The sequence below is a fragment of the Bubalus bubalis genome, chromosome 17, assembly GCF_019923935.1.
Source record: "Bubalus bubalis isolate 160015118507 breed Murrah chromosome 17, NDDB_SH_1, whole genome shotgun sequence".
Classification (NCBI taxonomy): domain Eukaryota; kingdom Metazoa; phylum Chordata; class Mammalia; order Artiodactyla; family Bovidae; genus Bubalus; species Bubalus bubalis.
In genome coordinates, this window is record NC_059173.1 from 68,316,129 (window position 1) to 68,341,579 (window position 25,451).

The 25,451-nt window shown below is 50.5% G+C and overlaps 1 protein-coding gene across 13 annotated transcripts in view; it reads left to right on the top strand.

The window, feature by feature from the left end:
- TMEM131L (transmembrane 131 like) overlaps nucleotides 1–20,889 on the top strand; it is a 173,869-nt gene extending 152,980 nt beyond the window's left edge. For 4 of the 13 annotated variants that reach the window (XM_025268211.2, XM_025268213.2, XM_044930567.1 and 1 more), the window contains 9 exons: nucleotides 3,663–3,787; nucleotides 6,703–6,869; nucleotides 7,974–8,159; nucleotides 10,556–10,634; nucleotides 11,522–11,601; nucleotides 16,545–16,665; nucleotides 18,613–18,704; nucleotides 19,718–19,857; nucleotides 20,484–20,889. In XM_025268211.2, coding sequence (XP_025123996.1) covers nucleotides 3,663–3,787; nucleotides 6,703–6,869; nucleotides 7,974–8,159; nucleotides 10,556–10,634; nucleotides 11,522–11,601; nucleotides 16,545–16,665; nucleotides 18,613–18,704; nucleotides 19,718–19,857; nucleotides 20,484–20,759 — 1,266 coding nt within the window. In that variant the 3' untranslated portion in view covers nucleotides 20,760–20,889. Of the gene's footprint in view, nucleotides 1–3,662; nucleotides 3,788–6,702; nucleotides 6,870–7,973; nucleotides 8,160–10,555; nucleotides 10,635–11,521; nucleotides 11,602–12,196; nucleotides 12,681–15,118; nucleotides 15,233–16,544; nucleotides 16,666–17,310; nucleotides 17,569–18,612; nucleotides 18,705–19,717; nucleotides 19,858–20,483 lie in introns of those variants that run through there. The other 9 variants (XM_044930564.1, XM_044930563.1, XM_025268212.2 and 6 more) reach the window with 9 other exon arrangements.
- Nucleotides 20,890–25,451: the final 4,562 nt, after the last annotated feature.

The window sequence follows — 25,451 nt, forward strand, 5'->3', positions numbered from 1 at the left end:
AACACATTCCCAAGTGCAGTGCTCAGCGTTTGTTTTTCCTGTGCATTCTTGGGGCCTAACTTTGCAGCTTAGAAGACTGTATAAATCTGTCTGTAGCACATGGGGAGCATTCCTCCAGATTTATTGGCGAAGGAGGTTGAAGCCCAGATTTGGGAGCCACAAACCAAATTTTAGTCCCAGCCCTGGCTGTTTATTTTCTTGTAAGCAGATCTCCACCCGCCCCCCGCTTAGAAAAGAAATTCATGACTATTATAGAAGCATAAAGAAGGGAGGAAAAGATGTGTCCAGCATGGATCACTTTTTGCATTTTTCTGTATTCTCTTGCCTCTCTGTGCAAGTATTGAAAAACTCGGGATAATTATATTATTGTGTATACAGAGCTTTGTTATAATGTCATAATTTTGAATTTTCTCGTGTTAGAAATTAATGAGGAACTTGGTTTTCAATGGTTATATAACATTCCATCACTTAATTGTGCTGTAATCCAAACCACTTCCCTGCAGTTGAACATTAGAGTTGTTTGCAGCTTTTTATTTTCATAAATAACAGGATGGTGAACTAAGTCTGGCCTGTATACCTGGTATATCCTTGCTATAGATTTCTAGAAATAGAATTAAAGAGTATCAGCTGTCAGGGTCCCTCGCGTGTACCTCCAACTTGCTCTCAGAAAGGTGGTGCCTGTCTCCCTTCATGCAGGGTGCATGACAATGGTCATATTAGTCTGGTCTCAGCAGCACGGTTCTTTGGCAAAATCTTGGTCAGTGGGATAGGTAAACAATTGCGTTTTTTCATTTCAGTTTGCATCTCTTACTAGAGAAAAGTAAGGATTTTCCTTCATTCTTTTTGTAAAATTCTGAAAAACACAAGATATCATTATCCAAGATCCTACCACTGATGTTTTTTAAAATTTGTATTTTTTCTAAGTTAAGATGTGAATGTCCAAGCCAGTTTTGCTCGCCCTGCTGAGAGACACGCGCTCTGCCCCACCCCTGGCCTGTCCCTGTCTTTGCAGGCATAAACACGCAGTGTAAACTTGTGTTTTTAAAGCCAAAATGGAAAGATGAGATACAAGTTGGTCTATAATTTGTCTTTTCTAAAGACATGCTTTATTATTAAATATTTTGGAGGAACCCTTCGTGTTTTTGGCCTTCTCTGTTTTGTGCACTTGCATTTCATGTCCTTTGTCCACTTCTCTGTTGAATGTGTTTCCCCCCCACCCCCTTGTTTTCTTTGAGAACACAGGTGAAGGTGTTAACTCTTGGTCAAATAGTAAAACAATTTTTTCCCTTAGTTTGCCCTTCCCTCCTTTTATTTGACTTATGTACAGTAGCTTTAAGAAGGCCTTTGTGCAGTCTGTGATTTCTTTTTTATTTCTTCCCTTGCTTTTATTATTAAAGCTTAGGAAATCTTATTTCCCCACCCTGTGGTCAGTTAAGTTGTCCCTCATTCAGGAAGATCAGGTAATTCAACAATGATGATGATAGTAGCTCAGTCTTATGGACGCTACTTACTTTGTGTCACGTACTTGAAGCCTCACAACAGCCTTTTGGAAGACTTGGCCATCTGAGGCAGAGGGAGGTGAAGCTACTTGCCCAAGATGACTGAGCGTGTCACACAGAGTGGGGTTCAGGTCAGGCGGTTCAGCCTTAGATCTGCATGGACCCTTCAGACCCTGCTTAGCCCTGCCTCCTCACCACCAAAAACCAAAGACCCACTGACCCTGTCTTCCTCCCGCTTCCCGACAGTCTGTAGCTTTGGTTCCCCTCAGCTCCACCTGCGGCCTCAACTGCTGGCCTGTCCTCCCCTAGCTAACCCTGGCCACCTGTCTCTGCACCACCTGATGCTTCTCTTTGACACCATACACACAGACAGACACACACGCACCCTTTCCCCTGCCGCTCCTGTGTGTGCTGGGGACGCCTTGGCCAGCATGTCCCCCACTCTCCTGAGGCTCACTCTCCTGAAGCCCACAGGCAGCCCTCCCTCTGGGGTAGTCCTCCGGCGCTCCCCTCTTGTGAGCCACGACGCCGCTCCCCAGGTTGCATGGAGAAGGCAGCCATGGAGCAGAGTGGCTCCGGCCCAGCCTGCCCTTCTGGCTCCATTAGAAGCTGGCCCTTCACTTGTGGGTGACCCTGGGACAGAAAGGCTCAGATCCCCGCTGTGTTGTGTATTTCCAACTTGTGGTGGGGTAGGGGGAGAGTGAGGTGGGGAGGAGCCGGCTTTTCCCCTACCCCACCACAAGTTAGAAAGAGAGCAATACTCAAATAAAAGTGGTTTGTATTTGATGTTTAAAATCTCATCTTCTCTGACCACACATCTTTAGTGTGTCTATTTAGTTTCAAACTTTTCAGCACGAAGTCCTATAGGATAGGACTTTGTTTGGCTTGCCGTAATTTAATGGCAATATGGTTAATAATTAACCATATTTCCTGATTCCTCAGAATCAGGAAAAAGTTAATACTTATTTGGGGGGGAAAATAAAGGTTAAAGATAGCAAAAATACCGTAATCCCACCACATATACAGTTTAAAAGTATCGTTTTATTTCTAGTGTTCCTTTATGGTAGTGATATCTATCATATTTCTTTGATAGATACATGAGGCTTTCACTGCCCCAGACATGTAACACTCAGGCATCTGAAACCTTTTATTTTTCTTCTGCTTTAAAGGGGCAGCATGGTAGAAGAAAGGAAAAAGTTTTAGAGGACATTAAAGAGATGAGCTACTTATTTAAAGGGCAAGTGGACCTCTCCTCCCCTTGGGCCTGTTAGAAAAATATGACCATGCCTCACGTTTAAAGGACTTCTCAGGTGGCTCAGTGGTAAAGAATCTGCCTGCCAGTGCAGGAGCCTCAGGAAACATGGGTTTGGTCCCTGGGTGGAGAAGATCCCCTGGAGGAGGAAATGACAGCTCACTCCAGTACTCCTTCCTGGAGAATCCCACGGACAGAGGAGCCTGGTGGGCTGCAGCCCACGGGGTCACAGAGTCGGACACGACTGAGCACGCATGCCCTTCAACATTTGAAAGAGGAAAAAAACCCAAAATTTAAAAATTGATACATATTATATAATAAATGTATGTCTCATGCTAAATTTAAGTTTTTCAGAACCACATTTAAAAACATCAAACATACTCTTGGTTTTATTTACTTGAAAAGCTTAAACTAGTTTGGAGTATTCTCTGGAGTTTTGGCTGTTCTCCTAAAGTTCATTTATAAACAAATAAAAACATAAATACACAAATTACTCCTCTAAGTTGAGTTTTTACATCACTTTTCTTCAGTAGTAATTCATGTGAATTGCACATACCAAATAAACAGGTGAAGGTCGGAGGATTTATTGCTGTTGAGGTTAACAGCAAGCTGACCATAAATTGCTAACAGATGTTTTTCCTTTTTAGCCCCTGAGAAATTTTATAGGCAACAGTTTGTGTTTTGTTTTTTGTTTTTTTTTTCCTTCTTTTTGCAGAGGTTGAAGGAGGTAGAAAAAGAAAGGAAATGAAAACAGACTAGAGATTTAGAAATATATGTCCTCGGTGTTCACTAGTTCTGGAATGTTCTGAATTCAGATGGGGTTAATCTTCAAAAGTTAAAATCACACAGAGGTTTTTCTGTGTGTTAGAAAGGTGAAGCCTTTACTAACATTTTCTTTTTTTCCTCTTTAGCAAGAAGATCCTTATAGGAAGAAGGCGCTTCAGGAGAAGAAAGAAGGAAATGTACAAAATTTAAATTGGAATAAAAATCGAATGTGCAGAAAAAACAAAAAAAGGGGTGCTGCCCAGGTCTTGAGGTGTGTAATTTTTACAGTCCCTTTAAATTTTCAACTATCATTTACTTTGTAATTTTACATTTAGCTGTTACCTTTCAGTCTTATTTTTGTTGAGTTGGATACAATAATGTGAGAATGTAGATATTTGTGTTTTGAGAGGAAAATATATTGTTAAAATTAATATTCTTAAAATTAACATATCTTCTGGTTACTTTTGTTGAAGCCCCTTAAAATGAACAAATTTTTAAAATTTATTTGGTAAAATGCAAAAAGCCATGGAAAGTTTTAGGGGAAAAGCCTCGCCATTCCACCTCGCCAGGGCCTTTGTTCTTCTGCCTGTGAAGTGACAGGGAGCAGGTGGTAGAGAAAGCCCTGGGCTCATCTTCCCAGCCTGACCCTGAGCTGCCTGGGCTGCCTGGGGTCCTGATAATGAAACGGAACAGCCCCAGGCACTGGATCTTGGGCACTGTTCTTCCATTGCAGGAAGTGAGGTACAGATACTACGAGGTTGGGCTGCACCCAGAGCCAGATGTGACCCCAGGCAGTCAGACACTTTTGTTGGTAAACCTTGCTTATCTGCCAAATGCAGGTTCCGCCAGGATTTGTGGGAATCCCGTTTGTCTGAGTTTCCACAAGTGGCTCTCTAAACCTAATTTTGCATCAGTTCCACAGCTCGAGGGTTTTTCCCACTAGATCAATAGTGTGTCCATCGTGACTCTGCGTGTGGAGCGCCTCCTGCCCTCTGCCTGGTCCCCGGGGCGCCTGCTGAGCCACCCTGCGCTGACGGGCTCCCCGACCCCTGTCTGGGTGGGCCTCAGCCTGCTCTCCCGAGCTGGCCCTCCCGTGGACCCCGCCCTCCACCAGTCCCCGGGGTGCCTACTGAGCTGCCCTTCGCTGACGGGCTCCCTGACCCTTGTCCAGGTGGGCCTCAGAGCCTGCTGTCCCTTGCTGGCCCTCCCGCAGACCCCGCCCTCCACCTGTCCCCGGGGCACCTGCTGAGCGGCCCCGTGCTGACAGGCTCCCCGACTCCTGTCCAGGCTCAGAGCCTGCTCTCCCGCGCTGGCCCTCCTGTGGACCCCGCCTTCCACCGGTCCCCAGGGCGCCTGCTGAGCTGCCCTTTGCTGACGGGCTCCCCGACCCCTGTCCGGGTGGGCCTCAGAGCCTGCTTTCCCGTGCTGGCCCTCTGCCCTCTGGCTTGTCTTCTGTTGGGCAGTGGCTTCTGAGGTTCCTCTTTCTTGTGAGCTCAGCTAGGTGGTTACATGCGTGTCTGTCCCATTGTTCTCTGGCAGCTCCACGTTTGTGTGGAGAAGAGTCCGTGTCGCTGTGGTGGTTGCTCTCACAGTTGGAAGGGAAATCTGGCAAAACAGCCCCTTTGGTGGCCAGGACCCCTGGGTGGGGGCACCTAGATGTTGCTCACAGCATCTATCCTTTGTTTGGACCCTTGGGATGCAGCCCTGTGACATGCCCCCCGCCCCTCACCGCCCCTGTGTGTCATGCTTTACGGAGAGGAGGGCCAAATGATCCCAGGGGGCCTTTTTTTTTTTTAAGCTACTTATTTATTTGGCTGCACTGGGTCTTAGCTACAGCACACGAGATCTTTAGTTGAGGTATGTGAGACCTAGCTCCCTGACTAGGGGCCGAACCTGGACCCCCTGCCTTGGGAGCTTGGAGTCTTAGCCCCTGGACCACTAAGGGTAGTCCCCTCCCCATCCCCAAGGGGGCCTTTAAACTCTGGTTCTGTGCCCTGCAATCAGCAGCATGCAAATAGGAAAAAAAAGGCAGGTACCCACTGTTAGATTATTGATGGGTAATTATTGATCTATTAAATTGTTAAATACTATTTTCATGGGTAATTATTCTTAGGCTACATTATATGAAAGCTGCAATGTGGTCTCCTATAGAAAGGAAAGTCATCCCTTATATTCTCATAAAAAGTTGATGGACTTATGTGGTTCCTTTAAAGTGGTGTATTTGCTTGATATGGACACACAGAAAGATAAAACGTTAGGGTGGAGTTTCATCAATTGAATGTTAAGATATATTTTTGAAAGAAGATTTCTGACATGCGAAAGAAATTTAAGTTATTACAGAATAACTGTGAAGTATCTTATAGATGATCACATGAGCACGTGATGCTTATGTAGCTGACGGTTCTTGGCCGTTCTGCCCCCGTGGCTCCTGCTTCTTTCTCTGTACTCTTTGCCCTGAGTGCTCAGAAACCAGGGAGACCACCGACTCTGTCTCACACTCAGATCCTGCAGTCGTACCTGACATGAGGTGCAGAAGTCGGACTGTGTGAAACAGGCACCTAGGCCTTCCTGTAGTGTTCTCAGCACAGTTCTGTGTCTCCATTTATAAGACTTGTATTTCAGGTCTTCCCTCAAGTTCATGGTCTAGTTAGAGAGATGTAAGTGTTGGACAGTGAATTCCTTGGGGAAAAAACATTCTTCTTTGTAGATACTGCACCTTTCCTAACAATACATGATTCGTAGTGGTCACTGCATAAACGTTTGCTAAATGAATGAATGAGAAAAGATAACAGTTAACACAGAGACCTTCCCCCAGACACCAAGAAGCAGGGTCATCCACCCAGAGTCATTTTACACCAAATCCAAGGAAGAAACGCCGAGAATTGTGGGTTTTAGACCTGCACCTGCCACTTAGCTATTGGCCTTGGGTGACTCATTTAACCTGTGCCGTTCCCCTCCGCTCACTGTAAAATGCAAAGCGAGTAAATGAACTCCACCTTAGTTCTGGTTCTAAAATGGCAAAGTCTTGTCTTTCCTGATCTCTGTGCCCTACTCATCATCACCCCTAGAGAGAAGAGGGCTTGAGTTGTCACAGATTCACACTCTCACCTCTGCTCAGTCTCAAGGAGAGCAGGTATGTGTGTGTGCAGGATACTGTGCAGACGGGATTTTCTGTGGCTCTTCCAGGCCTTCCGACCAGAGCGAGTTAAAGCTGGTGTGCAGTGAGTTTGAAAGGTCTGAGCTGAGCAGTGACATCAACGTAAGGAACTGGCGTATCCAGGAAAACCCTGGGGAAGCATGCAAAGCAGGTGCCAGCTCTGGAAGCAGCTTACCTGCCACGCAGGGAGAGGCAGGTACGGAACCGCATTGAGCTACGAACCACACTTCTGCTGGGCTTGTTTCCGCAGGGAAGTACCGGGGTGAGAGGTTATCACTTCCCAGGCAGAGTGTCGTCACGCCTGAATGGAGAGCTGTTGGATGGGACAGGAGGCTGAGGCTCTCCTGAGGCCTCGCATTGCCCCTCTGACCTCCACGCCCCTGAAATCTGGCCATTTTCGATGGTGTCATGTAGACGGCCGGAGGAAGAGTGGGTGCTTGCTAGAGACAGGACCCCCTTGGATAGAGGGGAGCCGGGGAGAGCCAGGGGGGAACAGTGGCTGTTCTCCTGCCCCTGCCCCTGCCCCAGGGGGCAGGCACCTCCTGCAGAGCCGGCTGCCGTCTGCAGAGGAGCGGGCAGTGCCCCCAGGAGTGGGCGGTGGAGGTGCCAGGGCCCGTCTAGGGAGGGCAGAGAGCGGGAGAGGAATGGCTGTGGATGTGGCAGCACCAGGGTGGGATGTAGAGCGGGCAGTCACGATCATCCTACCAACACCTGCGTTCCCAGCCATGTGCCCACCGGGCTGCACCCAGGACACAGACCTGATGGGCTTCTCCTTCCTGCCCTGCACACCTGGGTCTGCCCAGACCTGGGTCTTTCTGGTCTTCCTGGAGGTTCTTCCCACCCTGAAGTTATTTCATATTCTGAAATGTGAGGTGAACATTTTTTAAAATATTTTTATTAGAGTATAGTCAATTTGCAGTGTTGTGTCAAGTTTCAGATGTACAGCAACATGATTCAGTTTTATTTAGACATTTGAATAGAAGAAATGACCTCCATGTCTCCAGTCCAAGGAGAGTAGTCTTGATTTTCTGGAGACAAATCCTTGCTGTTCCAGAACCATTGTTAGGCTGACGTCACCCCGGCTGCTGGCGGCCTCACCCCGATGGCGTGCATCACCCGTGGAGTGTGGGGGCACGTGGTCAGCAGCGGCTGGCTCAGGCCAGTGCTCAGGCTCAGGGAGTGTCTTCTTCCCGCCGGAGGGGCAGAGGGAGCACGGCCTGAAGCCGAGCCCCGCCTTCCTCCCCACCCGGGCACTCTCCTCTTCCTGGAAGTGGCCCAGCTCCTCTCTCGCTTCCCGCAGAGGGTTACTTTCAGAAACCGGGGAAGAAGGGCGCAGAGAAGTCCTGCTCAGACTCCGGCTCAGACTGTGGCAGCTCCTCGGGCAGCGTGCGTGCCAGCCGGGGCAGTTGGGGCAGCTGGAGCAGTGCCAGCAGCTCGGATGGGGACAGGAAGCCGGCCGTGGGCCCTCCACGCTGCCTGCTGCCCGGTAAGTCTGTGGCCGCGCCAGGGGCCCCACCCGCCCCGCGCAGGGCCCGCCCAGGCACAGAAGGCTGTGCGTCCAGTGTTTGCTTTGCTCTGCTTTTGCTTTAATGTTTGTTATCCATTTCACCTATTTTGGCTGTGCTGTGTCTTCCTCGCTGCACAAGCTTTTCTGTAGTCGGGCCGGTGGGGGGTGCTCCCTAACTGCGGTGCACGGGCTCCTCTTCCTGGCGTCTTCTCTCCCTGCAGAGCACAGGCTCTAGGGTGCCGGGGCTTCAGTAGATGCGGCTGCTGGGCTCCAGACCACAGGCTCAGAAGTTGTGGCCCGCGGGCTTAATTGCCTTGTAGTAGGTGGGGTCTTCCCAGAGGCGGGATGGAACCTGTGTCTCCTGCACTGGCAGGCGGATTCTTGACCCCTGAACCACCAGGGAAGCCCTGTGCTTTCTTCCTCCCTCCCTCCCTCTATTATCATTATTTTAAGTCTGTATCTTGAAAACAGCTCAGAGAACTTCCATGTTTATTTTTTCACTTGTACGTGTTTTTATTGTGGTAAAATACATGCAACCCCAAATTTACCATTTTAACCATTTGTACGTGTGCGGTTCAGGGGCATTAAGTACATTCGCATTATTGTACAGTCATTGCCACCAGCCGTTTCCAGACCTTTTCCCCTTCCCAAGCAGAGGCTCGGTACCTATAAATCCACAGCTCTCCCTTCCCCATGCCCTGCAACCCTGTGAACTTCTTCTCTGCTTTCTGTCTGTGAATTTGAATACTCTAGTATCTGGTAAGTCAAGTCATACCATACCTGGCATTCTGTAACTGGCTTATTTCATCTAGTGTGATGTCTTCAGGATTCATCCCCATTGTGATGGACCAGGGTTTCCTTCGTTTTAAGGCTGAGTTACTATTCATTGTGTTTTCATAGCACAGTTTATCTGGCTGTTCCTCTCTTGATGGACACCTGGATTTTTCTATCGTTTGAGTACTCTACTAATGTTGCCATGAACAGTGGTCCTCCCTTATTTTTGAAAAATTTACAGATACAGGAAATGTCAACGAAGCACCTATATTTTTATCACCTAGAATGAATAACTCTTAATTTTGTCATATTTACCCTCATTTTTTTAAAGTAATATGTCATAGTCTGTTCCGCTTCCCCCTCCTTGAGAGACTCACTGTCCGCTGTGTTTTATTTTACATTCATACATCCATCAACAAAGTAGAGAATGGTCTTTAACGTACGTAAAGGAGACCGTGCTTCAGGGAGCATGCTGCGTTGTTACCTTCTCACTTGGCGTGGTTAGCTCTAGCTCTGTGTCTGTGTGAAGATTTAATCCACTTCTTTCCATTGTTACAGTCAGCATGGCACAGGTTGAGCTCTTACCAGGACAGGCGGGGAGACGGGTTCATCCTGGGGGCACTCACTGTGTGTGTGCATGGTCACGAGTGGGGGCTGGCTCCCTGGCCCCGAAGTGTCTGGCCCCGAGAGGTCACGTGGCTTGTTGGACACCCAGAAACTCATGGCTTCCCCAGAGCCCAGCCCCTTTCCCAGCCTTCTGCTCCTCACAGTGACCTCTGTGCTCTCTCCTGCCAACAGTGATACCTAAACAGAAGCTCTTGTCCTGGGGACCAGGACCCTGATCCCATAAAAACCGAGACGGCCACCCACTTGTGATTTCCGTCTTTCTTCTCAGCCTTTTTCTTGTTTTGGCTCCTTCTGCAGGCATCTTTTTAGACACTGCTTGCCTAGTGACCCCCATAAAATTTCAGTGCCACCTGCATACAGCAGACATCTCTCTGTGACTGTCCCGTGCCTTACACATAAGTCATCAGCTGTTCTCCAGCCCGCTCCTGAGCAGGCATGACACCCCCCGCGTGGGGAGTGCGTGCAGCCTTGGGTGCAGGGCGGATTGCAGCATGTTGTTTGGTGGTGGGCTTGGTGTTCTTGGCCATTGAAGGCAGTTTGGCTGTTGATGTTAGTGGGGGTGTTTTTAAATTGGTGCTTAACATGAACAAGAACAGAAGAGCAGCTCTTGCCTGTGGGATGCGGCCAACAGTAAGAAAGAGAATGGTGATTGATTGATGCCTTACTGTGACACAGGGCATTAGATGCAGTCTCGTTGTGTTTGGAGGTTGCATAATAAATATCAGGAAAATGTCCCCAATATAATAATCATGTAAAAGACCAAAAGCAGAAAGTGTTTTTAAAGTATGATCCCAATTTTATATATACTTATACATTAAAGGTTTTTTAATTTAAAAATTACTGAATGTGTGAATAGTGAAAAACAAGTCACTCAAGGAGGCTAATAATGTTAGCAATCTGCATCTTAAATGCAGAATAGATACAGTTAAATTATGCTTTTAAAAAGTTCTGATCATCTTTTTGTTTTTATGCAGGAGACAGTGTTTCACAAAATGACTTTTCTTCTGAAGCTCCCATCTCCTTGAATCTTTCTCGTAACATCTGCAATCTCACGTAAGTGTTTGGTTTTCCAGCTTTTATAAATATGTTTCAAGTACCGCTTTTTTGTTTTTTTTTATTTTGTGTGTTTCTTCTTTGTTTTCAGTTCTGCAGGATAAAAATAGGAAAACCTTTTAATGATATGAGAGAGTAGAATTGATCTTATTAATAATTTAAAACATATATTCCTTCCAAGATAACACATTCATGCAGGAGCATCCCTGGTATCCCCGGTCCTTTCAGTGATACGGCTGTGTTAGAAAACTCCTGTGTCCTGAAAGTAGGAAGAGCAGTAGTTATGACAAGAGTGGGCGCCGGGCACTCTGCTGGGGCTTGAAATAGAACAGCGCTGATGGCTCCTAGAAATGTGAGAGGGCCTAGTAGGCCACCACATGTTTATAGACCGCCACATGTTTACAGCGTCACTGCGTGGTGGCTTCCACAGCCTCAGACAGCATGAACAAGCCCACTTACTGAGCGTGCTGAGGGGGTGGGGTATGTAAGGTGCATTGAGCTTTAGAGTGAGGGGGCAGTTAGGTTTTAGGTGCCATGGGACAGGGGGATGTCACAAAAATGAAATTGGATGAGGAAAGCTCTGCGCCAGCTCTTTCTGTTCGGGATAGAGAATGAACACGGGGTGGAAGGTTGCTGCCGGCTGCAGGGAGGCCGACTGGAAACTGCAGAGCATCTGAGCTACTTTAGTTAAAGTTGTGCAGTTGCTGTTTATTAAAACAAGACTTGGCTGGGTCTTAGGAATCTAATATTCTTCAGCCCTTTTTTGGGTGTATGCCTTCACGTCTGTAGTATCTATCTGTTTTGGTGGGGGGAACGATTTATGTCGAGCCCCAGTCAGACTTGTTTGCAGACACTCAGCGGCTCCTCTTCTCTTTGCTCTCCCCCAGTGATGTGAGCGGCCTCCCCGTGCCTGTGGACGCTCCCTGCCCCAGCCTCCCCGCTGGGCCTGCTGCTGCTGAAGATCAAGGTGAGGCCCGTGGCTCCTGCTCCTGCTCAGGTGTCCACGCCACCCTGCTGGCCAGGGAGCTTGAGGGGGAACGGAGTCGGCCTGAGGGTGAGGGTGGGGCAAGGCCCCCGCCTCGGGCTCCTGAGCATCCCTGCCCTCCACCCTGGCATTCCTGGGGCCCCTTCTGCTAGGACCCTGACCTCCTTCCTGAGAGGGAAGGCGCAGGCGGCCTGTGGCCCCAGAGCGGGGGTGGGGGCCCCTCGACGGGGTCTGCCGCTGCCTTTGGTTCCCCTTCTCATCTGAGAGGGCGGAAAAGCAGGGAGCAGACCTAGGGTCCAGTGCCTCCATTAGCCACGTCGACCATACCCACGTCTTTCCCTGCATGAGCCGAGGCCACGTGCTGAGCTCCGCGGTCCCTCTGAGCAGGGACAGTGGGGACGGGTGGGGACAGTGGCCGGGGCGTGGACCTGGGGCTGGTGGGAAGGAAAGCCGCTCCGCCCAGGGTCTGTCCCAGAGGCCTCCCCTCTCTTCCTCCTCCCCTCTCCTTCCCATCCCTTCTCGTGCCCTTGTCTCACGTCTCCTGTTTTCTCCTTGGGCCTCCGTCCTGCCTTGCCAGGCGCAGGCTACGCCTGCTGGTCACCCTCAGGGGCATCGTCTGGCTCTTGCTTTTGCTCACGTCCCCGGTGCAAGTTAAAGGCTGCTCGGCACAGTGGAGCGCGTCAACTTTGAACACAAGAGGAGGCTCCGTGAGGCTTTATGCTTAGGTTTTGGAGTGCTGTCCGATTATCACCAGAAATAAGTTATTTGTGAGTCCAATAAAAATAAGTGTTTTCTATGAAAAAAATACTGTTAAATTCAGTAGTTCGCTGAGACAAGATTTGGAAAGGTTTAGGAGGTACCCCTTTTTTCTTTGAGGTGATAGAGGGGAGAGAGGACTTAGCTCATGATGAGGAAAAAGAAAGCCTGCGTCAAAGCAGGCACGCCTACCACTTTCTCCTGTGTGTTTCTGTCAGTTGGAGAATCTTTTCTCATCTGCCTGTTGTGTGTATGTGTTTCAAGTGCGTTTTTGCCTTGTCTTTTGTTAACAGTCTGCAGTTTACTTTTGTTGTTTAGTTGCTCAGTCGTGTCTGACTCTTTGTGACCCCATGGACTGCAGTATGCCAGGCCTCCCTGTCCATCACCATCTCCTGGAACTTGCTCAAACTTATGTCCATTGAGTCGGTGATGCCACCCAACCATCTCATCCTCTGTCGTCCCCTTCTCCTCCTGCCTTCAATCTTTCCCCATATCAGGGTCTTTTCCAATGAGTCAGTTCTTTGCATCAGGTGGCCAAAGTATTGGAGCTTCAGCTTCAGCATCAGTCCTTCCAGTGAATATTTAGGGTTGATTTCCTTTAGGATTGACTGGTTTGATCTCCTTTCTCTCAAGAGTCTCTTGCTACTCTCAAGAGTCTTCTCCAGCACAGTTTGAAAGCATCAGTTCTTCAACCCAGCCTTCTTTGTGGTCCAACTCTCACATTCATACACGACTACTGGAAAAACCACAGCTTTGACTACACAGACCTTTGTTGGCAAAGTAACGTGTCTGCTTTTTAATATGCTGTCTAGGTTTCTCATAACTTTTCTTCCAAGGAGCAAGCATCTTTTAATTTCATGGCTGTAGTCATCATCTTCAGTGACTTTGGAGCCCCAAAAAATAAAACCTGTCACTGTTTCCATTTTTCCCCATCTGTTTGCCGTGAAGTGATGGGACCAGGTGCCATGATCTTAGTTTTTTGAATGTTGAATTAAGTTTGCTTACTTTACTTTTTGGTGACCTGTTAAAATCCCTATGTAGGCCCTTTAGTTCCTGCAGAAACTGTCCTTATTCACAGTCCTTGTCCACAGGGCCTATCTCAAGCCTCTTCTTCCGCCCCACCCCTCAGCCCCCATGCCAGCCTCTGCCCTCTGCCCCGCTATCACATCCCTGCTGAGCCTTCTCTCCTGTACTGCACGCACCTCCACAGCCACAGGCGTGCTTTTGCCCAAGTTTTCCGGCTCCTTTGCCTGTGGCTGAGAGAGTGGAGAGCAGCGCACACGACTGGCCGGCCCACTGTGGACCCCACCCTCCCCACTCCCACACTCAGCACCTCTGCCCCGTCTTCTCTGCCGAGGCCTCCTGATGGCCTGGGGCAGAGAGGAGCTGGTGGAGGCCTGCAGAAGCTCCGCCCGCCCTGTCCTCCACCCTCTGCTGCAGCCCATGTGTCACAGTGCTGCTGCCGGGCTCTCTCCAAGCGGGCAGCGCCCTCTGCACAGCAGAAGCGCTGGGAGCCTCCCCGCCGGCCTGGCCTGAGTGCAGCAGCAGCCTCTCTCCCTTGGCCTCCTGGGCCTGGCAGTCTCTGCGGAGCCGCTCAGAGCAGCATCTGCCTGTTGACAAGCCTCCCGTCCGCCTTGAGGCTGCGGGGCTGGCTGTGCGGTGATGCCTGTGTGTCTGGGGCCCCGCCGCCTCTGTGTTTGTGAGCCCCGCTCTGTCCTCAGTCTCCACACCCACCCTGCCCCTTCTGCTTGGGCTGTGACCTGGGGGTCCTGGTGCAGTCCCCCTCCACTCCCCCAGCTCTCCTGTTCGTCTGGGTCACGCTACCCTGGGGGGCTGTCCCCCTCTAGCCCCCTGACGGCCCCCACCTCTGCTCTGTTGGCCTGGACTCCGCACCACCAACTGCCGTCTGTTCTTGGGGCTGTGTGGGCGTCCCAGATTGAACACTTCCCTCCTCAGCCTGCTCCTCACACAGCCTCCCGCTCGCGCTTGTTGCTCAGGCAGAGGTCTGGGGCTCATCCTTGACCTCTCAGCCTCTGCCTTTCACATAGACCCAGTGTCTGAGCACATCTCCTCTCAGCCACCGTTATTTCTCATGTAGGTAATCACCACAATCTCCTGACAAGTCTCTGCTTCTGCTCTCACCTCCCCTCACTGTCTCATCTTTTGTTTTTTCTTTTGAGGTACAATTGATACATGCATTTTATTAGTTTCTGGCATATAAGTAATACAGTGATTCAATGTATGTGTGTGCACGCATGCTAAGTCACTTCAGTCATGTCCATGGGATTCTCCAGGCAAGAATAGTGGAGTGGGTTGCCGTGCCCACCTCCAGGTTTCAATATACGTACATTTTACAAAACAGTCACCACAGTGAGCCTAGTTAACATGCATTGCCACCTCACCATCTGTTTTGAGTACTGCAGCCAGAGGGTGGTGTTGGGTCTGAATCGGATCGCGTCACTGTGGAGACCGGTGAGGGGTCTGCTGTGCTCACCTGAGCTCAGGTCTGCCTGCCGTGATTCTGTGGATGCTACCAGAGGACAGGAGGCTTGGGTCAGAGGCACAGGATGCTTAGCACAACGAGCGGCCTGAGAGCCTCATAAGCACACTTCTGCAGGTCCCAGACTTTGAGGGGTGATGTGGGGCGCCCAGGGCCCCCCTGCGCCTGCAGTGCTCTGTGGTTGCGTTACAGGAAGGGAGCCCCACGCTTAGGAAACCTACGTGTTTTGGTTTTTAATAATAGGTAGGAGATGACATCTTTATCACGTTGGACAAAGCAGACTTGCCCCTTGCTGTACACTGAGACCTTCCCCACATCTCCTGAGACCTTGTTCAGTGGCTGTCCTTGGAAAGACAGGTCAGAATGTGGGCAGCCAGAGTACCCTCTCGGGGGCGTGGAGACGCCTGAGACCCCCAGAGACAGTCTCACAGCAGCACGCACGCCCCTCGTCTCTGTGTGGTCCTGGCCTCTGGTCCGTTTGCTCGTGAGCACGTGACTCTAGAAGCAATTCTTGGTGGATTTGACTGACAGAACGGGAACCAGATCTCTTCATCAGCTCATCCAGCCTCTGGTACCAGCGGCTCTCACCAGGACTCAGGACAGGATGCATTGCCCTTCAGGACTGAGCACAGGGTCTGGGCCCAGCCGCTGAGCCAGCCCTAAAGCACCAGGGTGGTCCTAGGAGGCAGGCCTCATCTTTGAGGGACCCCCCCACTGCTGTGGTAGCTACGTGGTCTCCGGTGGTGTTTCTTTAAATGCTGGAGGGTCACTGTGACCATCTTGAGCTGCACGTCTCCAGGTCTGCAGGCAGGTGATTACCACCAGCTGCCCGAGGGCTCATAGGCTGCCTGGAAAGTGAGTGCTGTGTCCACATTTTGGGCCCCTACGGTGGACCTGCCTCCTCTAGGAGTACAGGCAGGCAGTGTCCCCATGTGGCTGGCTGGCTGGTGAATCTTTCGGTCCCGAGTGCATTTCCAACAGCTGAGTCTAGTCTTTCCTTGTGGACGCCTGGCCTGTGTGCAGATGGCCAGCTTGTCTCTAATCTCTGCCACCAACCAGTGGCGTGTGTCTGTCCGTCCAGCTCTCCGTGCATCCCACAGATGGCTGGGCAGCCCCTGTGGTGGTGAAGGTGGAGGCCCGTGTAAGTCCTGGCAGGTGCTGGCTGGGAGGAGCAGAGGCCCGGGTCCCCGGGGCAGCTTTAGGAGTCGGTTCAGAACCGCGTGGCGGGTGTCAGCTGACCCCGCAGGCAGGCCTTCCACAGCAGGGGGAGCCGGGATAGGTACCTCCCAGGAAGGCGTGGGGGCGGCTCTGGAAAGCGGGGCTCACTCATGTCCGCCCCCGCGCCCTGAGCCTCCTGGGGCCGAGGCCGCTGCCCCTCCTCTGCCACGGAATTATGTGTTTCTTGTCACGGCGCCCTTGCCCCAGCTTCTTCTTCCTGCTTGTTGTGCCTCTGCTCACCTGAACGTCAGCCTGTTCATGGCCGTGTCCTGGAACCCTGACGGAGCTTTGCAGGAAGCAGGCCCTCCATGCTGAGGAGTCACTCCCGTGACCTCGTTATCCGCGGTGCTGGGCGTGGCAGGCCCGTGGGGGACGTGGGGGTGCTGTCTGGGGGCGAGGAGGTGCGCTGCCCTGCAGGAAGGGGGCCTGAGAGGGCTGCTCTCTCCCACAGGTCTCTGTGCTCCGGGGGACCTGTGGCCCGCGCAGCCCGTGTGTGTGACCGGCGGCTTCGGCTGCGCCCTGGAGAACGGCGGGCCGGCCACGCTGCCCCCGCCCGCCGCCGTGCCCAGCAGGTACGTGCTGCCGTGGCCTGGGGGCCCCGCACGCGGGGCTGGGAGCCGGTCCTCACGGCAGCCTGGGTGCGCCCTGGAGAGCGGCCGGCCAGCCACGCTGCCCTCACGCGCTGCGGTGCCCAGCAGGTACGTGCTGCCGTGGCCTGGGGGCCCCGCACGCGGGGCTGGGAGCCTGTCCTAACCGCAGTCCAACCCGGCTTCCTCCGCAGCCCCTCGGCGGGGTGTTGCCATCTGCCTTTCGGACTTGAGTTGTGATGTCTGAGAAATTATAAGCCAGAAATTGAGGGAAGCCCGGAAGGAAGCCAGTGACCACATCAGTGCTTTCCTTTTTAAATGGAAAAGATGAAAGGAACAACTGAAAAAAACAAAAACAGCCCGTCATAATTCCTCCTCGCTAACAGAACAGGAATTTCTGTTTTCCACAGCATTAATCTTGAACACATTTAAAGCTTTTAAAGATCGAATAGTTTGTGTATTGAAAAATAGTTACACAATGGCCGCGTCTTAGACTTGCCATTGGATTTATCATTTAATGATGAACACTTGAGAAAATGTTAATATCTGTGTTTTATCAGAATCCATTTGAGGTTTTTTAGGGGCTCCAGCTTATTACAAAGTTGTTGCTTTCTTGTTTCTGTAATGAAGATCCAGATTGCAATCGGGATCAAAGCATCTACCGAGAATCCCATTCTGTATGGCGCGGTTCACGTGAGCTGAGTGCCAGCCTGGCCAGCAGAGGTGGTCGTTAGCGCGGGTGTGAGAGAGTCCCAGAGCGGGTGCCCGAACCCCCAGCGGCATCCAGCTCTCCTGCTGCAGACAGAGCCACAGCCGTGGATCCTGCCTCTGGTTTCACCTCACAAACCTGGCTGGGGTTGTTTTTTTTTTTTTAGAATATGATAGCTATTAGAAGGGAGAGCAGTTTTCTGTCAAATATTAGTCCTGCTTACATGGCTGTACACCTAACCAGGGGTGAGAAGTTTTTGCAGTCTGAGTGGAAGTACTTCTCTGGCAAACTGAAAGCCAGGTTTTGATCCATTCCCCTATCCATGCAGAATTTATTTGTTTTGCTTCATTTAAAAAGAGCTCCCCTGCCCCCCTTTCACCCAAATACTCACTGGACTCAAGAGATCAAACTCCACCTCTGACTTTCTTTGGAATTAAGATCAACGTGTACAGCATGGTGATTTGATATTTTTATAGTTACAAAATGGTCATCACATAGAGACTTACCTCCGTCTCTGTCACCAGAGTGTTACAGCGTTACTGACTATGTTTGCTATGCTGTACATTAATTACGTCCCCTTTGAAGGAAGTGGGGGTGGACCTAGAGTCTGTCATACAGAATGAAGTAGGTCAGAGAAAAACATATATATTAACGCATATATATAGAATCTAGAAAAATAGTACAGATGAATCTATTTGCGGGGCAGGACTCGAGACACAGATGTAGAGAACAGACCTGTGGACTCAGCAAGGGAAGGAGGGGGGGACAAGGTAAGAGCGTAGCCCTGATGCATATACACTACCATGAAAAAATAGGTAGAAAGACCCTGTTGTGTAGCCGTGGTAGCTCAGCTCGGTGCTCTGTGGTGACCTAGAGGGTGGGCTGGGGTGTCAGGGGAGGCCCCCGAGGGAGGGGGTACGTGTATGTGCACGGAGGTTCAGGTCATCGCACAGCAGAAACTCACATGACGTAAAGCAGCTGTAATCCAATAAGAGAAGGAAGGGAGGGGCTGTCCGGTCCCAGCCGTCCCTCCTGCCGCACTGTATTGTTGGTGGTGAGCCTGGAGTTGGTCTTTGATTCTGTGACGATAAAGTACTTCTTTTATTTTCCCAAACGGAAGAACTCGCAGTGATGAGGATGCTGGACAGTAAGATGCTTTTTCTCTTTCTTTCCTTGATCTGTCGACATCCTGTTTCTGAAACTAGACCCCTTGTTTTCTGTAGCAGTTTCATTGATTGGAACGCCACGTGTGAAGGCCAGTTTCCCAGTGTGTACTGCCCCCTGGAACTGAACGACTACAATGCCTTTCCAGAAGGTAAAGCTGCTTGGACAGTCCCAGTGACATCCTTTTATTCTCAGAAAGTCAAAGCCAAAAGGATGTGTGTACTTAGGGCGCTAGCTGCAGAGAAAGTGCCTTTGAGAGTCATCTTCCAGCTGTCAGCTGAGCCTTTGTGTGGGTGCAGCACGCTTGCCTTTGTAATTTTATATGGCCTCAAAAAGCCTGCTAGACCCAGCAGTCTGGGGACATGTACAAATGACCCTGCTCTGTGTAGTCCTTCAGATTCAGTGGAACAGGGCCTTTTGGACCTATGTGAACCTGAATGGTCACTATCTGTTGGGGGGCTGGGTCCTTTACCTGTTAGTTACTCTTCTCAGGCAGGCAAGTCCCAAGAGAGGTAGAATGATTCACGTGCTTGTTCCTCAGCATGTTCTGACTCTTATACCCCTGGATAGCGCTGCAGAAGGAAGGGAAAGCGCACGGAGGGGAAACTGATGAATTGCAGATGCTTGTGCTCAAGTGTGTTGATGTGCAGATGCTTGTGCTTATCTGGGTTCTGATACATGCAGTGCTCCATGCCAACCACAAGGGGGTGCTGTGGTCGCTGTCTTCCTGCGCGTGAGGCTGTGTTGATGCCTTCTTACTGCCGTCTGAGAAATGCCTGGTCTCCAGCTGCCTTTATCAGTGCATGTGGTGTACGTGCAGATGGCCGACGCTGGCATGACAGGCAATAAAAGAAAAGTTTAAGGACTAGAAAGAACCATGACACTCTAAGTCTACAGTAGTATTTACTACTATAAAGCATAGCAGTATTACAGCATACTCTGTATATTAGAGCCCCGCCAGATTATCACACACAGAAAATGAAGCCCAGAGGAGGAACTTCCTCACTGAGGGCTTACCAGGTGCTGTGTCTCATGGAGTAAGTATTTTATGTCTGGCTTTAACTTGTCAACACAGTAAGTCCTTGAAAGCTTATTGCCTGAGGGTGAGAATTCCATTCTCTCCTGAAACGTGTTCAGCTCTGCTGATGTCTCCATTCTTTGCAGAAGGCATGAACTACCCCAGCGGCTTCCCCTGTCCTGCCGAGGTTCAGACGGACTTCATTGACCACAGCTCCCCGTCTGCCTGGGGCAGCCCCCCCAGCATGCCGACTGCCTGGGGACACGCCAGTCTCATCAGCTCTCCGGTCAGTGCCGCCCGCCCTGCTGTGCCCTGGGTTCTTCCGCTGCCCCCATCATCCTGGGTTAGGGTTGGGTTCAGATGCGCTGGAGCCTGGTTTGCTCCCCTGGGTCACTAGCTACTCTCTGCAGGGGCCTCCCAGGTGGGCGGATGGATGGGGGCCTGCAGACGTTGGCAGCCACGATGCCCTAAACTGCATCAAGGAGAGAGGGTTATCAGTGACGCTGCACCTGGGCCAGGAAGCCCTACGGGAGGCAGGTGGGCTCCTGTGGCCCCGCTGACCTTCTGCCTGTGGGAGGAGAGGAGATGAACCTTCCAAGAAGGTCCGGCAGGGTCACCGGTGGGTCTGGAGGGCTTCCCCCCGGTCACACCCGCTCTACCGCGTTTTTACAGATAGAGGGCATTCTACCTGAAATGAGCTTATCTAGTTGGATGGGAATTTCATGACCTGCTGTTTGAGTAAATGGAGTTAGAGACACCAAGGTGGTTGAGGATAGTGTGGTAGCATCCAGGCAGCCGGGGTCGATTCCACTGCGGCAGCCCCAAGGATGCAGTCAACCTTGACATTGCTTCCTAAGGCTTCTTTATTTCTTTACATATTTTCTTTTCCCCCCCTCCTTGTGCATGCCTCAGCCCTACCTCACAAGCACCCGAAGCTTGTCTCCAATGTCTGGACTTTTTGGTTCCATCTGGGCCCCGCAAAGCGACGTGTATGAGAATTGCTGCGCCATCAACCCCACCGCGGAACACTCGGCTCACATGGAGAACCAGGCGGTCATGTGCAAGGAGTATTACCCCGGGTTTAACCCGTTCCGTGCCTACATGGACCTGGACATATGGACTAGCACAGCGAACAGGAATGCAAACTTCCCACTGTCGAGAGACTCGAGCTACTGTGGGAACGTATGAAAAGGATTCGAGTCTAAACAATGTGAATAAAGAGGCTTGTGTTTGGGTGACTAGTAAACTGGTTGTTGAGATAGATTGACGTTGGTGGATATTTTGGCACTTTTATATGAAAATAAATTTTTTTACGAAATCTGGGTGCTCTGTTTTTTTAACCCTTCACAAATCGGTGATAGAAACAAAGCCTCATGACTCCAGAAATGCATCGACATGCCAGATGTTCACATCGGAACCAGGACGGTGTCTAAGAAGGTAAGGGTGGGGAAAGAAGGGGCTGCGGTGGGTCTATATCCATGAGCATCGGCTCCCCGGGAGCTTGCAAAAAGCCACCTCGATCGGGTAGCATTCCCAGGGATGCTGCCATAATTGGCCCACGGCTCAGGTGGGGAGGATTTTGTTTCAAGCGCTCCTTTTATTGAAACAAGCCTCTGGTTTTGGGAACCTCACTGCCAGTCACTTGCCTGGACACACCGGTCCTGGTGGGCACGGCTGCGGGGTGGAGTAGAGCCCGGCGCTGCTGACACATGGCAGGCATGTTCCCTCATCTCCATCAGGCCAGTCCCGGGGGGCGGCAGCTACAGGGACATGCTGGTAAGTGTGTCAGGGTTCCCTCCGAGCGAGCAGGCTGAGTGCACAGACGAGCTCTGAGCAGGTCACAGAGCTGGTGCATGGTCACCAGGCCAGTGTGTATTTGCTTGTCAGTGATTTTAGAGATTCACCTGATGTTGGAATTACCTGATTGCATGTATAAACTTTGAAAACTTTTCAACTTTTAATAAAAATGGCTTATTTTTACATGTTGTGTCTTTATTGGAATTTGAATGGGATGTCAGCTTCGCTTGCTTTTTTTTTCTCATGGTCTTGTGGGGCCTGGGTGAGGAGGGTAAGTGGGCTGTAATCTGGGACTGCCCTCCTGCAGGAAGCATGTGCTGGCATGCATGGCTGCTGGAACGCTCTCAGGCTACTGACCCCGTCCTTAAAACTGAAAAGTCGTTTAGGTTCTAGGTGTGCGCCCAAAGGAATAGAAACAAGCCCTGTGCACCCTGTTCACTGAAGCACTGTTCACAGTAGCCAAAAGGCAGAAACAACCTCAGTGTCCACCGATGGAGGACAGCTGAGCAGACCGCGGTGAGTGCACAGTGGGCACTGGTCAGCCTTGGGAGGGAGGAGAGTTCTGACGCCTGCCGCAGCGCGGGTGAGCTCGGAAAAGAAGCCTCCGAGTCAGCCTTGGGAGGGACGAGGACTCGGACACCTGCCGCAGCACGGGTGAGCTCGGAAAAGAAGCCGAGTGTAGTAGCCAGTTACTAAGGGCCAGGAGTACGTGATTCCACCGTGATGAAGAGTTTAGTGTGGTCGGGGTTAGTCAAGAAGTGGAACAGAGGTTACCAGGGGCTTGTGGGAGTGGGGAGTGGGGCTGGATGGGGACCAGCCCCCATGTAGGGGACAGGTACATGCTGGCCTGGGGGAGGCTGGTACCCCGTGTGCAGACAGCACAGGGACTGTGGCCTCAAGAAATCTGAAGGTTGTGGGAGTTTAGGGCTGGAGATAGTGGGGACGTCCATCCTTGGCCTCTGGACGGTTCTAGAGGGGCCTCCTTGGGAGATGGGGGCTAGAGCTCTGAGCCAAGGCCCCTGTTTAGAAGAGGAGGCAGTGGCTGAGAAGATGGTGGAAATTTCTGGGGAGGCCAGGAGGGAGGCAGTGGCCACGATGGCGTGAAGACAGGAAGGTGGTCAGACGAGGAGCCCCGAGGGCTGGTCAGGCTGTGACCTGCCCGGTGCCCTCAGCCAGCTGACATGGGAGATGAGGTGGCCATGGAGAAGACTCGCGGGGGAGGCTGAGCGTAGGTGTGTGGGGTGCCGGGGGCAGGGACCGCTGGGCAGAAAGGGAGCAGGCAGGCCTGGGGGTCACCTGCAGGCACCTGAGCCTTGGCACACAGGGCAGTGTATCTCCTGGGGCGGGTGGGCAGTGGAGACCTGAGCGGGGTGAGTCTGTTAGGAGAGAAGGGACAGGATGCCCAGCTGTGGGTGGCACGTCACGGCCTGTGGACTGTTACGTGGATCAAGTTGTCCTGGAACACAGCGACTGCTGACTCCTCCACCCAGCAGTGCACACCCTGAAATGCTCGTCCAGTCCCTCGCAGAGAACATCTGCGGCCTTTGCTCCGGTAACAGGAGAGCAGGGGCTGGGCCTCGCGGCAGCAGCACACGCATCTGCTTGGTCGGCCACTGCTGTGTGGGGTTTGTGTGGCAGCCTCAGAGCTGACACGGTCCTCCCCTCGTGTCCTGTTCATTGTCTGGCGTAGTGTGTGAATCACGGGAGTGTGTGGGAAGGAGTGAGTGGAGGGACATGTGTGAGCACCAGTATCTCGTAGCTGAAGAGGTGAGTCTTCATGATTAGAGAATAATTCTATTATTCTGTGGCTGACCACAAGCAAAGGCAAGAGGATTAACACAGTTCTTTACGTACTAAACGTACTTGCCTGCTTTTACGCGCTAAGCTCCATGTACAGAGCTCTTCGGGGCAGTTGTCATTATGTTGAATAATACTACCACCTGGGAAACTTGTGGACCCCTAGAGTAAGTGAAGCAGCAGAGGAGGCCAACCCTGCCTTCCAGGAGCTTTGATTTTAGTGGAAGACTTACCAATTAACATCCCCTTTGGGACCAGATTTTGTGGGGTCTTAACTCCAGCTTTATCATATATTCAACTTTCTCATTGTTAAGTGTGAGCAAGCTCCGGGAGTTGGTGATGCACAGGGAGGCCTGGCGTGCTGCAGTCCATGGGGTCACACACAGTCCGACATAAGAGCAGCTGAACTGAACTGAACTAACTTTCCTGTGCCTCGGTTTCCTCTTTCTGTAATATAGGGATAACAATGGTAACATACTTCATAGAATTGTGAGGATTAAGTGAAAGTCGCTCAGTCGTGTTCCACTCTTTGCAACTTCATGGACTATACATGGAATTCTCCAGGCCAGAATACTAGAGAAGGTAGCCTTTCCCTTCTCCAGGGGATCTCCCCAACCCAGGGATTGAACCCAGGTCTCCTGCATTGCAGGCGGATTCTTTACCAGCTGAGCCACAAGGGAAGTCCAAGAATACTGGAGTGGGTAGCCTGTCCCTTCAGGGAAGGATCTTCCCGACCCAGGAATCAAACTGGGGTTTCCTGCATTGCAGGTAGATTCTTTACCAACTGAGCTCTCAGGGAAGCCTGAGGATTAAATGAGTGTTCAGATAGTGCTTGGCACATAGTAAACCCTTGGCTACCATTAGTATCCGATGTAATTACTAACATCAGTTTAAATGAACACAAAACAACAGGGTACATAGGACGTTAAATCTCAGGTTGAGTAGCGGCCATGTGAAGCAGGCCTTTATACATTGCTGATGAGATGGTAGCATGTTTGGCAATGTGTATTAGGTACCTTGAAAACTCTTCTAGGAATTGACTCTTAAGGAAAATAGTTTAAAAAAAAAATTCATGCACAAAAATCAGGTATCAGTTTTCTGTTGTTGCTTTAAAAAGTTCCCACAAACTTAGTGGCTTAAAAAAATACGAATGTATCATCTGACAGCTTTGTAGGTCAGAAATCCAACACAAGTTCTGCTGGGCTAAAATCAAGGTGTTGGCAAGGCGGAATTCCTTTAGGAATTACCACCTAGAGCAAGGTGATGCTCTGGGGAAGAATCTGCTCCTTTCTCGACTTCCCCAGCTTTTAGAAGCAGCTTATGTTTCTTGGCTCACGGCCCCCGTCTGCTGTCTTCAAAGCCAGCAACGTGGCCTCTCTCTGACTCTGATACCATTGGCACATCTTTTTTTTCTGACCACAGTTGGGAAAGGTTCTCTTCTTTCAAAGACCCGTGTGATTAGATTGGGTCCACCCAGAGAATCTCCCCATCTCAAGGTTCCTAACTTAATCATGCCTTCAGAGTCGCACATTTTCGCCTGAATGTGCAGTCACACATTCAGAGCCTCCAGAGTTAGGATGCGGGCATCTCTGGGGCGGGGGCATTGTTCTGCCTCTGATGTGTTAGTATATTCGTCCCAGTGTTCAGAACAGCGCTGAGCTACAAACGCTCTACAACAGGAATATGTTTAAATTACAGTACATACAGATGTTGGAGTACGAGGAAGCCTCTAAAAATCATTGGAAGAGGATGACAAGGGCAGCGAAAGGCAGGATGCAGTTTCTGAGCATCAGGAGCCCATCTGGACTTGGGGGAGGAGGGGGCACACCATCTGGTGGGTGGCATTGTGAGTGGTTTTCATTTTCTTTTCTTTTTTTGGTATTTCCTATTATAAGTATGTATAACTATTATTCCCCCTTCTCTAAAAACTTTTAATTAAATCTTAAGGGAATGTATGTTTTATTTAACAATGGTGAAAGTAAGTGTGCTAAAAACAAACGCTAAAGTCAATAAAATTTACATTATGCTGTAAAAGAACATAATTTAAAGGCAAAGGCAAAGTGAAACTTTCACTAAGCATTCCCTAATAAAAACCCTATAAAATGAGGTATGTAGTAATTACTTGGGCTAGGATTAAAGGCACATAAGAATGTCTTTAAACATTCTATAGCCAACATACAAAATGTAATGCAGTCTAATTATAATTAGTTAAAATACAACTTAAAATACATATGTTTATACAAACTCAAATTAACATTTCAAAATAATTATTTCTGTGTGACCCAT